General features: G+C 44.6%; 1 protein-coding gene across 1 annotated transcript in view; it reads right to left on the reverse strand.

Annotated features, from left to right (window-relative positions):
• Nucleotides 1–213: 213 nt before the first annotated feature.
• POU2AF1 (POU class 2 associating factor 1) overlaps nucleotides 214–16,712 on the reverse strand; it is a 32,425-nt gene continuing 15,926 nt past the window's right edge. Inside the window, exons 2-5 of the mRNA XM_006833811.1 lie at nucleotides 3,612–3,739; nucleotides 3,150–3,192; nucleotides 2,800–3,065; nucleotides 214–571 (exon numbers count right to left, since the gene is read on the reverse strand). Coding sequence (XP_006833874.1) covers nucleotides 257–571; nucleotides 2,800–3,065; nucleotides 3,150–3,192; nucleotides 3,612–3,739 — 752 coding nt within the window. The 3' untranslated portion in view covers nucleotides 214–256. The remainder of the gene's footprint in view (nucleotides 572–2,799; nucleotides 3,066–3,149; nucleotides 3,193–3,611; nucleotides 3,740–16,712) is intronic.

Below are 16,712 nucleotides of genomic sequence, written 5' to 3' on the forward strand. Positions count from 1 at the left end.
AGAGAAACTAAGGAAGGGGAAAGAAAGGGAACACAAAGAGAAGGGAAGGAGGGGTGAGGGATGGAGGGAGAAAAGAGATGTGGAAAGAGAGCAGGAGGGAGCGAGAGAAAAAGAAAAGAAGTCCACAACTTTCAAGGTTTTTGCTAGGAAGTGTAGTAATGAAATTGGTGCACCAAACAGCTGTGACTCTAAGACTCAATCCCAGGTTCTTTTAATTCCCTGTTTCAGACACTAGGACACCAGGTGGGAGGCAGCACTAAAAGCCTTCCACAGAAAGAGTGTGGTTGAGTGGGTAGGCTTCATTATCCTCTTCCTCCAAAAGCAGCTTGTCAATGGTCAGAGAACTAATGGCTCTCCGGGAGTCTTCCATGTCCTGGGGGACTGGCTCCTGGATGGAGAAGGGGAGCTGGACAAACTGGGGCCCAGGCAGGGCTGGGGCTGGAGGCTGGTACTGCAGCGTGGAGGTGGGCAGAGTGGAAAGGGGCTGAGGCCATGGGAAATATGTGAGGGGTGCCTGGTGCTCTGGGCCCTCCAGCTGGGATCCCACCGTGGGTGTGGCAGCACTTCTTGCCTGTAATAGGGGAAGCACAGGAGCAAAGGTTAGCAGCTCTGGGAAGTCTTCCAGCCAGCCTGTCCTTGACCTCATTGGGATCTGTCTCCATTTTGCCCTCACCTCTGCCCTTTCTTGCTCTTTGACTCCAGGGGGCTCCACCTGCTCAAAGACTTCCCTGACTATCACTTCCTAGTTTGGAGTTCTTGCTCATACTACTTCCCCACTCTGAAGCCTCCGTTTTCTCAATTGTAAAATGGATTACAAGTAGTCCTAAAGTCTTAGAGCTGAGAGAATTTAGGGATGATTTTCCAGATGTCATTGTCACATGCATAAAATAGATCCCAATTATAAAGATATTAAAATGGGGGGCATCTTAAAATCAATGACAATTCAGCATGTTAAACAATTAGCCTATCCCCTAGCATAGTGGCTGTATCACAAAGGTGTGCCTACTCCTGTCCAGACACAAGAACAATCCTGGCTCCACAGAGCAGCTTTGACAATGGAAGGGGAAGGGTCTTGGAGGTTTTCCAGGCTCGGGGCTTCTTATATACTCCATCCACTACATCCCACTGACTTCACCCAGTGGTCCCCAGTCCAGTGTCTTGAAATTAGAAAGAATCTGGGGGAAATCTTACTGTTTCTAATATTTAAAAATCCAAATGAAAATCCTACATGTTTAATCAAAACTCCATACAGGTCAACTAAACTCAAGGTTTAACTTTGCTCAGGGGCTACAATTACATCAACTCAGCACCTTACAGATCTTATCTCCTCCTGCTCAGAAGTCCTGATTGGTAGCTCTAGCCTTCTTTGATGAATTAATTTACAAATGACAAAACAAATAAATTATTTCTTAATAAATACAGTTTGTTTGATACACAAGATCTTTCAAAGCAGGGAGTGGGGTGATGAAAGGATAAGTAATGAAAAAATCTTTAGTAATGAAATGGTTGGGAACTATTCTGTATTCCACCCTCACCCCCACTCCCAGGCCCCCTGATATGCAAATGAGCTGCCTGGGACAGGTGTCGCATTAACTCCTTCTTGTCCTCCATCACCAGAGCCCCATATTGGTTTATGTGGTTGTGGGTGGGCATGGCGTGGAAGAGCTCCTACAGGTAGGTCTTGCTGGTTGGTGTTGGGATACAGAGGCCAGCTTCATCGTGATGCCACTGAGCCCTCAAGGGAAACAAGGCACGAAAGCAAGCTCCACTATTGAGGGTATGCTTATGGATACCCCTATGGCCCCAGCTCCAACTCCCAAACTTTTCCTTAGATGGGAGCTAGATGCAGCTGTAATCATAGGCCCTTTCTTTTCTGACACTTGGCAGATCCCATTCCTTTGGTCAAAACAAGCACCATTCACATGAAACTATTTCTCTTCCTTCATTCCCAGGAGAGCGGGACCTTCATTTTCTATCTGGTGCTTGAAAACAGCCCTTGGTTCATGTTGCTGGCTGACCTTGAGACAGCCATCACAGCTAACACATGTTGAGTGCTAACATCTATTGACTGCTTGCTGTATGCCAGGATTTGTGCTATAACCCTCCATACGCATGATCTCATTCGATCCTGTCAACTAACCCTCTTGTTAGTATTCTCACTTTACAGGTGAGGCTAGTGAGAGAGGTTAAGCAAATAGTCCAGGGTCACAGAGCTAGTTAAGTAAGCAGGCAGGGCTCTGAACCCAAGAGATCTGACCCTCGATACAGAACAAAGGATATTGCCCTACATGGGTCGGACTCCATCAAAAGTAGATTTCAGAAAAGTTGTGGGGGTGGGGGCCAATTGTTGTTCTCAGACTAGACATCTGGCAAATTCAAATCTCACTGCTAAACGAACAACACTCCCCAAGCTGTCTGAATAGAAAGAAAAGACTGACTCTAAGAAGAGACTCTCAGTAGATCTGATGGCTCATTACTAAAAAGTTTATACTCAGGCCAAGTACTGTTGTTGTTAAGTGTCATCAAGTCAGTTCTGACTCATTGAGAGACCATGCACTAGCAGGAGAGAATTAGGATAGAGAGAAAGAAGTACTTCCCAACCCCAAGGAGCATAAGGCATGACAAGGGAGGCCATAAGTCTCTTTGTGAAAGGTATTTTCCATCCCTGGGACTAAGAGCCCACCTCCCTCAAGAGTGGAAATCTGAAGCAAGGTTGATCTGGAGTCAGGAAGATCAGCTAGGGTTAGAAAAGGGTGCCTTCCACCTGCGTAAGTTCCATTCTTCTGGTGGGTGACGTACCGTGACGTTGGTGATAAGTGGCTGAGAAGCATAGGTCAGCACTGAGGAGGGTCCCACAACTGTGTAGCTGGGGCACATGGGCTGCACATACATGTCAGCTGAGTATGGGCAGCTGACAGCTTCATGGGACACATACTCAGTATAGGGTGTCCAGGAGGTCAGAGGCTGGAGGGTGGCTGGGGCAGGCTGGGAGAGCCAGCCAGCACAGAGGGCCCCCTCCTCCGTCACTGCAGAAGCAGACACCTCCATATCAAGGCAGGAAGGACCTGTGGGAAGAAGCAAATTTTAGAGCTGCAGGTGTCACCCCAGATGAAGGGTCTGGAGGAGCCAGGGCTGTGGGGAGTCCTTACCCACTGTGGTATAAGTCGCCAGGGGCTGATGGGGCAGCACCACCTAGAGGGAAGAAGGAAAGAATGGGATCATAACTTAGCCATCTCCAACTAACCCTATACAGGTAACATCCCAGAGTGCCCCGGGGCAGGAGATTCTAAGATGAGAATCTCTCCCTTGTTAGAACAAAGCATTGCCACCCCACACCCTAATCATTACCAGATAAAATTTTTAGGGGTTATCAAGAAGTCTGTGCACTTAGGGAGCTGGCATCTTCCTCTTCCCAATGAGAGCACCAGGAAGTCTGAGACATCACTCCCTCAGGTCCTAGCAAAAGCTGTGGTCAGTAGACCAAGCCAACCAGGCCTCATCCCTCATTCCACTTCTAGGGCCACCAACTGGTCTTACTTCTAGGCCCCTGTGCCCAGGGAGTCCTCTTTGGCACACAAACACATATACACTGGCCACAGTGGCCTCCTCACCGCTGTAGGTGTGACTGTCCCGCTGCTGGCATGCCCACGTTTCCTCCTCAGTAGCTCCTTCACCGGCTCCTTCACGCGGACACCCTGGTATGGCCGGGGTGGGGCCGGGGCTTGTTCTGGAGCAGGCGCTATACAAAACAATGTCATAGGTGTTCATTCCTCTTCTTAGTAAAGCCTCTACCCCAAAGTGCCCACTACCTTCAAGGATCTATCTGCTCACTAAGTTGTGCATGGAGGGTCACTTGAGATTTTTTAAATTCAGTCTTGTCACTCCTCCTACCCCAAAGCCTTCTATAGCTCTTGCTACCCAGAGGATTAAGCCACTAACCCTCACTTAGTCTAGAATTCAATGTCCTCTACTGTGTGATCTTAACTAACCCATTTTTCTAATTACTTTGCACACCAAAACAAGCACACCATTTGCCAGTGAGTTGATTCCAATTCATGAAGATCCCAAATGTATCAAGAGTAGAACTGTACTCCATAGGATTTTCAATGGCTGACTTTTCAGAAGCCAATCACCAGGTCTTTCTTTCTAGACACCACTGACAGAACTCAAACCTCCAGCTTTCTGGTTAGTAGCCAAGTACTTAACCATTTGCATAACCCAGGAGAAGACCTTTGCATATTAACCACTACAGAAACCCTGACTTCAACCAAACAAATCTATCTCAGTATTCCTTGCACACTCTCACCTCCTCATCTTGAGTAGAATTTCCCAATATCAAATTCCCATCTCACTTTTTTCAACATCTAAATGTGGTCCAAACCACAAGGTCAGTGGTTCAAACTCACCAGCCACTCCTTGGAAACACTACACAGGTTTACTGTGATTCGGAACCAACGTGATGGCAACAACAACAATATAGCCTTCCTGTGGAGTCTGGCATAATAAATGTGAATTATGAATTGTGTAGTTAATATAAAATGAGGTTCAGAGTAAGCATTCAACAAAATTTTAAGCTATTTATCAGAAGCAGCTACATAACCTTTACCAGTTGTCGTCAAGTCGATTCCAAGTCAGGGCAACCTTTTGAGTGTGTCAGAGTAGAGCTGCACTACGGAGGAATTTCAATGACTAATTTTTCTGAAGTTTTTTCTGATGTTTCTGAAGATTGCCAGGTGTTTTATCAGAGGTACCTCTGAGTGGACTCAAACTGGCACATTAACCACGTATGCCACCCAGTGATACCATATAACAATTAGTTGTCCTTTAAGGTGTAAATTTCTTAGGCTTCCAACCAGAATATAAGCTTCTCAACATGATGTATTGCATTGCATTTCTCTATATCTTTCCAAGTGGCACATACATAAGAAGCTCAGTAAGCTATTTGCTGATTAATTAATTGGCTAATTACTGAAATGTGCCAGCCATTTCTCTTCCCTCTACTTCTGGACCTTAGACTCTGAGCTGAGGTAGGTGATTCCCAGGACATAGGACGAATACTCAGTGGTGATCCATGTGTCCTGGGGCCAGGAGGTGTCCAGTCCTAAACTGAGAGAAGGTTCCTTCTGCCTTTTTTCCAGGAGCCCAGAATATAGGGTCCTTCCGCAAGCCAAAACCAGCCATCTGCCACCTAGATAGGCCACAGCCTATGGGGCCTGGGTCCTTGGGGACAGGGCCTGCTCTGCCAAGAGTGACAAGGAATACTGTCCCTTAGGACTCACATGGGAGTCCTTTATCACCTGCCGATAAGGGACCCAGGGATCTGGGCTTGGAATCAAAGGCCGGAAGCTTGGGTATCTGTTAATCCCGGATCTATAGCACTGCCTGGGTTGAACTTTGCTCAGTAAATAGCTAGCTGATAAAACTCTGTGTCTAACTCAGCCCCAAGCCTCCCTCCAGATTCTAGGCACACGAATAGGGCCTGGCCTTGAAGCCCAGCAGGCAGAGAGGCTTGGGCATAGGTAGCAGGAAGTGGGGTATTATCTAAGAGCCATGAAGAGATGGCGCAGAGCCAGAGGACCTGAGCTCTGCCGGCGAGACTCCAGTCTCATCAGACTAGGGTTTCCTAAACATCTGTATGGCAGAAACATCCAAGGAGTGGTACATAATGCAGATTCCCAGGCCCTCCTCTTAGAGACTCTGATGTGCACCTAGAAGTCTATACCGTAAAAAAAGTCTCTAGCATGATTCTAAGGATTTACTGGATTAGAACCACTGATGATCCATCCCTAGTGTAACACAAGAATTTCCCTGTAATGTTCCAATAGGAGATTAACTATCCTCTTTTAACACCTCCTACTATGGTGCTGTCGGGCTGCTAACCTCAAGGTCGGCAGTTCGAAACTACCAGTGGTTCTGCAGGATAAAAATGAGGCGTTCTGCTCCCGTAAAGATTCACAGCCTCAGAAACCCTGTGCAGGGTCACTATGAGTCGGAACCGACTCCACGGTACTTAACAACAACAACAACAACAACAACTATGGCACTGTGGGTTAATGCGCCAGACTGCAAAGCCGTTTGAACTGCAAAGTCCATTGTTCAAGCTTACCAGCAGCTCCTTGGAAACCCTATACAGGGTCGCTATAGGTCGGAATCGACTCAACGGCACTTAACAACAACAACAACTATAACTAGGAAAGGAGCTCTGGTAGCATAGTGGTTACGAATCGGGCTGCGAACCTCAAGGTCAGCAGTTCGAACTACCAGCTGCTTCGCGGGACAAAGATGAGGCTTTCTGCTCCCGTAAAGATTTACAGCCTCAGAAATCCTGCACAGGGTTGCTATGGGTCTGAATCAACTCAACAGCACTTAACAACAACACTATAACTAGGGAGTCCTGGTATGGTGTTGTGGGTTAATGTGTCAGACTGCAAAGTCGTTTGAACTTCAAGGTCGGTGGTTCAAGCTCACCAGCTGCTCTTTGGAAACCCTATACAGGGTTGCTATGGGTCAGAATTGACTCCACAGCACATAACAACAGCTATAACTAGACTCGTGGTGTGGTGCTCCTGTAAGATCAGCACTAAAGTGCAAATCACAAGTTCGGCAGTTCAAACCAACCAACCGCCCCTTGAAAACCTTATTCAGGGTCGCTATGAGTTGGAACCAACTCAACAGCACTTCGCAACAACAACAACATTACATCTAGAAGGAGCCCTGGTAGAGTTCTGGGCAGCTAACTGCAAGGTCAGCAGTTCGAACACACCAGCTGCTCTGAGGGAAAAAGATGAAGGTTTCTACTCCTGTAAAGATTTACAGCCTTGGGAAACCCTGACCAGGTCACTATGAGTTGGAACTGACTCCATAGCACGTAGCCACCACCAGTATAACTAGAAGGAACCCTGGTAGCATAGTGGGTTATGAACTGGACTGCTAAACGCAAGGTCAGCAGCTCCAATGATGTGGCTCTGTGGGCTAATGCGTTAGACTGCAAAGTCATTTAACTGCAAGGTCAGTGGTTCAAGCTCACCAACTGCTCCTTGGAAACCCTATACAGGGTCTCTATGGGTTGGAATCGAGTCGACAGCACTTGACAACAACAACACACATGAGAAAGCTATCTGCTCCCATAAAGATTTACAGGTCACTACATGTCAGAATCGACTCCATGGCATGCAATCACCACCATCATTATAATTAAGGGAATGCTGGTGTGGCACACTAGGATAAGCACTAGACTGCTAACTGAAAGGTTGATGGTTCAAACCCACCAGGCGCTCCTCGGAAACCCTACACAGGGTTGCTATGAGTTAGAACTGACCCGATGGCACTTAACAACAATAATAACTAGGGAGGAGTCCTGGTGGTGCTGTAGGATAAGCACTAGACTACTAACTGCATGGTTGACAGTTCAAACACACCAGTGGTTCTGCGGGCAAAATTTGAGGCTATCTGCTCCCATAAAGATCTGCTATCTCAGAAACTTTCTTTACAGTCGCTGTGAGTCCGAATTGACTAGATGGCAGTGAATTTCTTTTTTTTTTTTGAGTTTTAGTAAAATAAGGGATCGCTGTTGGTATCCATTCATTCTTTCAAGCATTCTTAGACACTAGAATACAACATTGAACAAAACAGATATGACCCCTCACCACATGGATCTTGCCATCAAGAAGGAAAGGAAACCAATTGTAAATGGGATGACTATCCCCACCTGTGAACATCTGGCGGCTTCAGAGTATTTAACAAGGAACCACCCTGGTGCCTGTGCCTCGACCACCTGTGTGGACCACCTGTGTGTCTTACTAATTTTCTAAGCAACAATGAGAGTCAACTTAAGATGCAAAATTCCTGTGTTCAAATTTGGAAAGGTCTTGGATTATCAAATGTCTGTGAACCTCAATTTCCTTATCTGCATAATGGGGAGAATAATTCCAGCCTTTTACAGCTGTTTTGAGGATAAGTTGAAACAAACCATAAATAGACCATAAATGGCTAGGTCTGGTCTACAACAGATACATGATATTTTTCTCCCCCTCCCTCCACTCACTTTGATCCATAATTGATGGTCATGGAAGCAGCAGTCATGAAGTCAAATGACATATTACATTGGGTAAATCTGCTGCAAAAGACCCTCTTTAAAGTTTTAAAAAGCAAAGGTGTCAGTTTGAGGACTAAAGTCTGCCTGACCCAACTCATGGTATTTTCACTTGCTCTACATGCATGTTAAAGCTGGACACTGAAGAAGGAAGAGCAGAGAAGAATCAATGCATTTGAATGATGGAGTTGGCAAAGAATATTGAAAGTACCATCAACTGACAGAACCAGCAAATCTGTCTTGAAAGAAGTGTAGTCAGAATACTCCTTAGAAGAAAGGATGGCGAGACCTCATTTCAACATACTTTAGACATGTTATCAGTAGGGATCAAACCTAAAATCAAGCCCACTGCCATTGAGTCAATTCCAATTCATAGTGACCCTACATAGGATTTCAGAGGCTATAAATCTTTACAGGAGCAGAAATTCTCCTCTTTCTCCCATGATGCAGCTAGTGGATTCGAACTGCTGACCTTGTGGCTAGCAGCCCAATGTATAGCCCACTATGCTACCAGGGCTCCAAATTATGTAACACCCCCTTAGAGCCAGATGTAGCAATCGCCATCATTACCACCACTACAGTCCTTCATGTTACAAGCTGAGACCAGTCCCTGGAAAAGAACATCATGCTTGGTAAAGTAAGGGTCAATGAAAATGAAGAGGATCCCCCAATAAAATGGATCAACACAGTGGCGGTAACAATAGGCTCAAACATGACGTTTGTGAGGATGGCACATAACCAGACAGTGTTTTGTTCTTTTGTACATAGGGTTGCTATAAGTTAGAATCAAATTGACAACTCGACAGCACCTAACCACAACCTTCATCTCCACCTTCCTTTGGAAAATGGTGTTAGAAAGCTCTTAATCCTTCTACCTCACGGTAACAAGCTCCATTTCCTTGCTTTACATTCTAAGGAACCTCACAATTGATAATCCCTTTGCAACTCTCCCATCTATAAAATGAGGATTATAATAGTACCCAGAGCTCGGTGGTACTGTAGGCTGGGAACCACAAGGTCAGAGGTTCTAGCCCATCAGCTGCTCCGAGAGGGAAAGTTATAAATCATTGAGTCAATAACAATCCCATATGACAGAGTGAAACTGCACCAGAGGGTTTTCTAGGCTGGCTGCGTATGATAAACACTGGACTGCAAACCACAAGGTCCGCAGTTTGAGCCCGCAGTCACTCCGCAGAAGAAAGATGAGTCTTTCTGTTCCTGCAAAGATTTATAGGCTCAGAAACCCTATACAAGGTCATTATGAGAGGGAAGCTACTCAACGGCACTTAACAACAACAATAATCTTTTCATTAAATTTGAGGGGGCTTCAAAAATTTGTGGAAATTTTTCATTACCTTTTAATCCCATTTTTCTATGAACTTTTTGAGGTGCCCTCATATTAGTAGTGTTAAGTGCCGTCAAGTTGGTTCTGACTCATCATAACTCTGTATAGGGTTTCCAAGGAGCAGCTGGTAGGTCTGAACCACCAACCTGGTAATTAGCAATCCAGTGTATATCTTAGAGCATCACAGGAATAGTATCCATGTTTCTACCATCAAAAGACAGCTATTAGGTTTCCTGTAGAGTTCAAATAAAAATGCCATTCCTTCAGCTATTTCCCAGTTACATACAAAAGCAGTTATTTCTCAGTGATATATTGATGCTGTTGTTGTTGTTAAGCGCCATCTAGGCAGTTCTGACTCATAGCGACCCTGCATAGGGTTTCCAAGGAATAGGTGGTGAGCTTGAAATGCAGACCTGTGGTTCAAACCAACATTGCAGTCCAGTGCATTAACCCACAGCACCATACTAGGACTCCTGTGTCATACTGGCAGGCTTCAAAAGTTCAAAGGAAAAGTTCATTATCTTTTTATTCCATTTGTCCATAAACTTTTTAAAGTCCCCTCATATTTTCAGACCCTCTAAGCTTGCATCTTGATGCACCACTTGTGCACAAATATCATTTGCCAATTCCCCTTCTCTGGGGTGATGCCCAGTACTGATTACCCAGTACATGGCAGACACAACACGGTACCTGCCCCTCCCATACTTTGTTCACTGACAGCATCACCCACAGCCACCTCGGTTTTTGTTCATAGCTGTGTCACTCATCTGTGCTTGTGACCAATTGGGTTTTCAACTACTATCTTTTAGACATAAAGTATAACTTGAGGCATGGGGGAAGCTTAGAGGCCAAAGTTATTAGGGTGTCCAAGCATTCTTGGAGTCAGCCCTTTAGTCTAGTCAGGAGAATAAGAGTACTTAATCCGTATGCACATACAGACCAGATAAAAGGCAGGTATGTGGTTGACCCCCCTCGGATTTGCATATACATCAGAGGACTCCACAACCCCATACCCTCCTGAGAAATGGACATGCCACCATGTAGCCAGCTGGGCACTTCCAGGATCTTGGCTTCCTGCCCCCTGTTGTTTTTAAATCAATGAACAAAGAGGACTTGATGAATCTGTTGTGAGCAGAGGACATCACCCCCTGATGTCTGAACTTCTTCAGAACCCACAGTGTCAACAGGTGCTCCCTGGTACAGTCACCATACCATCTGAGGAGCAGTTTCTAAGTCTCCACCTCTTCCTACTGCAGGTGCACAACTCCCACAGCTCCCAAGGGTCTCCTGACCTCCCACCCACATATCCACACCAGCCACTAAAGACTCTGAGTAAGAGTGTTTTCCATAGTGTCCATGGAATATCAGAATCCAATGCATTGGGACAATTCCTAAAAAAAGAGCCCAACTTTCAAGTGTGTTTGTGAGTTGAAAAACAAAAAACAAATCAACATTGCTAATTCCACAATAAATGTTGTACTCCCTACTGTCGCCAGCATGAGAACTGAGTCGACAGATACAAATTCTAAAGAGAAAAAGAAGTTTGTCTGAAATCTTGATGGTCTTACCTGTGGGTTTCTGGACTTTGAGTTGAGCTAACTTCTAAAAACTAATTAAACAATTTCTTAAAATAATAAAGATGAAAGAATAGCAAGCGAAAGTAAAACAAGAGATTGAAATAGGAATGAACACAGGGAGACGATAACTCAACTTTCCAAACCAAGAGTCCATCAGAATTTTAATAATCTCCTGATAACATATTAGTTACTAAGTCCTCAAAGTCTGAAGTCTTCCCACCATTGACCCTGTGGTTTGAGGGCCTTTTAAGTCTCTTACAGATGTAAAATCTTCCTTTTCAAGCTGAGAAATTCAGCTATATTGTCTTTCTATCCTACTGGAAGTCAATCACCAATCAGATTTGATTAAAAAATTAAAATAAACTCATTTACAGAAAAACCCATGTATTTGTCCCCAAAGAAGGTTTCCCTTTTCCAAAAAGAGCAACAAAAAACCTGAAGGTATAAAAAGTCAGCAGAGGACACTTCAGTTCCCCTTGTCAAACACTCGGACACGCTCCATACCACCAAAATAAGAGTCCTGCTGCTTCCTTTGCACTGGAGACCACAGAACATGGCAGATACACGACACGCACCACTTCGGGCAACGCCGAAGTGTTGGCTGTGTCTGAGGTATTTGTGCTTGCTTTGCACAAACCTAAAGGAACATGGATTCTACTGACTTAAATAAACATGGCTCTCAAGTTCCTTGATGAAACTATAATAAAATATCACTGAGAAAATATGCAAAGTTGTCAGTACTTGTTTACTTAATGACCCAATGCGAAGCACATTCATACCAAACTGTGGAGCAGCTCAGCTAAGGAGGTAAACTCATTGTCATTAAATCAGTTAGAACCCATAAGACCAGAGTACAACTGCTTCATAGTTTCCAAGACTGTAATCTTTTAAGAAAGAGACTACTACATCTTTCTTCCATTGTGCAGATGGTGAGTCTTGAACTCCAGCCTCTCAGTTAGCAGCCCAGAGCTTAATCACTGTGTTTCTCAGGCTTCTGCTAAAAAGGTAAACCAAACCAATCAAACCCACTGCCATAGAGTCAATTCTGACTCATAGCAACCCCATGCAGGATTTCTGAAGCTGTACAGTGAGAGCAGAAAACCTCCTCTTTCACCTGCACAGTAGCTGGTAGGTTTGAACTGCCAACCTCATGGTTAGCAGTCCAGGGTTCCTTGTTCACAAGGTAAATCCATCCTAAACAGCTCAGAGTAGAGCAGACACACAGGAACTAGCCATTATAACTTCTCCTTCAGGGTGACTTGCAAAGAGCCCTCTTTAGACAGGGATTCCCTAGAAAATAGGCTCCAAAGCACTCTCCCAAGAAGACCCTTCACTCAGTCATTGTCTTCCTGTGGATTTCCGATGAGCCACCTGAGTCAAGCAGTAGGTTGGTCAACAGTTAAGAAAGTTGCTGTAAAGGTTAGATGGGAACACATAAATGTCCATCATCAGAGAACCAGAGAAGAGGAACCCACCAGAACCAACGTGTCAATCAAGCCCACTGAGAGCCCTTTCTATTTACACTGACTGGTTGAACCTCAGCGCTATAGTGATCTAAGGACCTTTTGAAAGATAAAACCTTTCTAGTTTAGAACAACATGTGAGGTGCTGTCAAGTGCTCCATCTAACCAAAGTAAATCATATTCTATTTGCTGATGGATCTTCAGTATTATTAAAAAAAAAAAAAAAAAAAAAGTGAAAGAGAGCGCAAAAACATGAAAAAGACTCACTAAGAAGGAAAACACACAATTTTCTCTTTATTTGTTGTGAAACCAAAACCAAATAATTTGAACAATAGGAATTCAAGCCTGGGGCTAACAAACTTGTCCAGCTTCTAATTGAAAACAAAGTCATAAAAATTGCTGACACTTTTCACTTTAATGTAAAGAATCTTGTTTGTGTTCACAGCCTAAAGTAGCTAAGGAGTCCTGGGAAACTTTAGTTTAGGTCACCTGAAGGATTATTCACATCTTTAATAGAAACATTAATGTGGGTGCTCTTCTGATGGTGAACTCTGAGTCAAAGTTTTCTAATTTGTTCTTTCCATTCATGAACAATGACTGATTTTTTTTTTCCAAACAGGAAGAAAGAACTTGGGCTTTGGCCCAGGTTTGGACTTGACACGCTACAGAAAGGCTTTCCTGCCCAATTTACACTAGATTGAAGTTTACTTTTTTCCTTTAATAATGTAGACCAACAAAGAGATCCCATATACTTGTAAATGTGGTTATCTATTCACTGATGTTTGAGCTGAGAAGGCTCTGCAACCAGGAAACGTGATCATGTAGCTCATATATTCTAGTAATCCGGATACTACTCAGGAGAAAGGAGAAAAACAATGACACCCCTCCAAAAAAATGACTTTAAAGAGAGTGTTCAAAAAACATGAGAAAGTGGAACCTTGGCTGAGTTATCACATGACGTTGCTTGCAAGACTGATGAGAATTAAGTCATGGTGTCTTGATCTGGAAACTGGGAAATCACTATCAGAAAATCTCAAAGATGGTGCCTGATCCCAGGTACTTTGGTCTGGTCTGGAGGGTAACAAAGAAGTCTGTGATACGTGCCCTTTACATCTTCAGTCTGAGATGAATATTCCCTGCAGTCCCCACAGAGTTCATTCAAGAACCATAGCTAATTCCTCTGGGAAAGGCTAAATGAGGGCCACAGTCACTGAGGAAAAGTCTCTAGGTCTCAGAAGACCAAAATGATCTGGAGGCCACCAAGGGAATCTTCTACAGCATATTTGGGTGACTACACAGGGTTGTTCACTTAGAACCACTGACTACCAGATCAAAGGAGTCAAGGAGTTGAGTGATCCCAGTTTAAAGAAAGTTGAACCATCATGAAACTGACACCCAGATGATCATACAGTGCCTCCTCTCAAGTTATGTCTCCCTCCTTTCACCTCTGAGGAAAGTAATGCTTAGAGATGGAAGTTATTTGCCCAAGGACTAGGTTTCTAAGTTGGACTGTCATGAACCAAACCTAGGCCTTCTGGTTTCAAGCTGAGAGATGGGAGAGAAGTATGTGAAGCTTACTAGCATTCTGCTCACATGAGGAGTGACGAGAACTGAGAGGCCCAAACAATTCCCCTCACCATTCTATTTTTGGTGGTTTTTGACTGAAATGACAGCAAACACGTCCACCTGAGACACCAGCTGCATACGCCTGCCTTTTACAGAAACTGGGGTCACCAGAGCAGAAAGGGCTCCCATGTCAGTTATACGTGTCTCGGAGTAGGGTAACAAGACCAGTAGACTACAGGCAGAGCAGCCATTGATGCATATTTGCTAAGTAGAGTAGACCAGGTCTCTGTCATTTTGGAATGTCTCGTCTTGCCTATGGAGTCCTGGTGTGGCACTGTAGAATAAACATTGGACCACAAAATTGGTTTGAACTGTGAGGTCAGTAGTTCAAATTCACCAGCTGCTCCTCAGGAACCCTATACAGAGTCGCTATGAGTCGGAACTGATTTGTCAGCACTTAACAACAATAATGGGGGTGTATAGACATTAATCAAATGCACACGCAAACAAGTATACAATTACTAGCTGCAACATAGCTGCATCTGTCTCTTAACTGAAGTGTTTCCAGATTGTTTGGCTGGTTTTCACCTCCCCCTGATTCAGCAGGGCTTAAAGAAACAAGCTAGACCTCCTGGATCTATAGAGGGTGTGTGGGGAAGGGAATAACAAGAGGTATGCTTGTCCCACTGCCAAGGCAGAGAGACTGGTGTCTCTCTGGGGTCAAGTTTCAGCCTATACCATAAGCATAAGTCTTGCTCAAAACACTTAAAGTAACCCCAGACGTGCAGGGTCATCTCACAGTCTGGGGAATCTTGGGTAAATCCCATGACATTACGCCAGCCAGTCTTAGCCTATTTTGACTGATTAGCCCACTAGGGGATGCCTAGTCTCAGGAACTCACATTCCAAGATGGAAATCTTCCAAGCTTCTATATTGAGTCTCAAGTCTAGCTTCCTAAGCCTCAAGTTTACAGGGGATATTGAGTCAGGCTAGGTCTACCCTTAATGAAATTAGAATGCACTGACTTCTAAGGGTGGAACTATTTAAATTGGGAGGGGAAGAAGCACTAACGTATCTCTAAACTGTTTGGCATTGAGAAGCCCTGTTGCACAGTTTGAGAGCCAGGCAGACCTAGTTTGGGAAACCTGCTACATAGTTTACTATGTGCGAGACCCTTGGCAAATCATTTAGCCTATGCATGCCTTCGTTTCCCTATCTGTAAAATAAGAATGATAACTGTATGGAATAACACAGTTAAATACCTGATATAATAGATGCTCCACAAATGGCTATTTCTCCTCCAATTTCAGCCAACAGTTCACGATCCATCTATTGTCAATGAAGTGGTCCTAATACAGTGGCTCGAATATTGCCCTCTCCTGCTACATCCTGATACTGAATGTCTCCGTTCTCAATTCACCCAGGACCTGATACATCCAGCAAACACAGTTCCAGTCTCCCTCAGCCTTCACCATGCACATGGATGTCACCCAAGCATTTGGACCTGGCACCCCCAGGCAGTAGGACAGCCCTGGTTAGGAGCCAGGGAGACTGATGATGCTCCAGAGAGACTGGTCAAAGACCTCACTTGCAGACAGAATGAGCCTGGACAAGAGAAACTGAGATTCTGCCCTTGTCCTTTTGTGAAGATACCAGGAGCTGATCAGAATAACTTTCCTCAGAAGCCACCAGAAGATCAGGTTTGGGGACAGATTTGAGTTTTAATGGACAACTCTGGAAAGGAGCACCTTGGGGATTTTTGAGGAGGCAGACAGAACAAGTTGGCAGGCCCTTGTCCTGACATTAGATGTAACCCCTCAAATACCCTGTATGTATCGCCAATAACGTAGGGACACAGTCATGCCTAAGGCTGTGGTGGTGATGGTGATAGTCATGTGCCACGGAGTCGGTTCAAACTCATAGAGACCCTGTATAGGGTTTCTGAGGCTGTAAATCTTTACGGGAGCAGAAAGCAGTTAATATTCCCTCGGGGGGTTAGAAACCTGGAAGCCCATATCATAGATGGGATGAAAACATGGCAATATTCAAGGCTGGGCTCTTTGGTGGTCAGGGAAGAGAGTTTTATCATCTGCCACAGGAAAATGGACATAATGAATATGTGGTGGTGGTGGTGGTGGTGGTGGCTGTGTGCCATGGAGTCGATTCTGACTCATAGCGACCCTGTACAGGGTTTCCGAGGCTGTATAGAGCCTGAACCAAAGTCTCATGTTTATTGAGAGCAACAGGCATCAAAAGAGGGGAAGAAAGGGCCTTAAATTGAGAGCATGAGACCAACAGTCCCACATCAGGAAGCTAACAAAGACACTCTACACACTAACCCCCCCCGCACCACCACCCCAGCGCCTACCCTACACAGCAAGACAGGACACCAGTAAGGGAATGAAGCAGAAGAGGACATAGACATGTTTTTCTCTATTAAATTAAGACCCATCATCAGAATCTAGAACTGCCAAATCTAGGGCAGGGATATCCTGTGTTCAGACTGTTGAAGGAAATGAAACACAATTGCTCATTTTTTTCTTTAATGTTTTATTGTGAATTATGTGGTAGATTACATGGGAGAACATTAGATTTACATTCATCCTAACGTATATCATTTCATTGCCATGGTTACAATCCCCTCCATGCATCATCAACCAACCAAAGGG

This window comes from Chrysochloris asiatica, unplaced genomic scaffold, assembly GCF_000296735.1.
Source record: "Chrysochloris asiatica unplaced genomic scaffold, ChrAsi1.0 scaffold00008, whole genome shotgun sequence".
NCBI lineage: Eukaryota > Metazoa > Chordata > Mammalia > Afrosoricida > Chrysochloridae > Chrysochloris > Chrysochloris asiatica.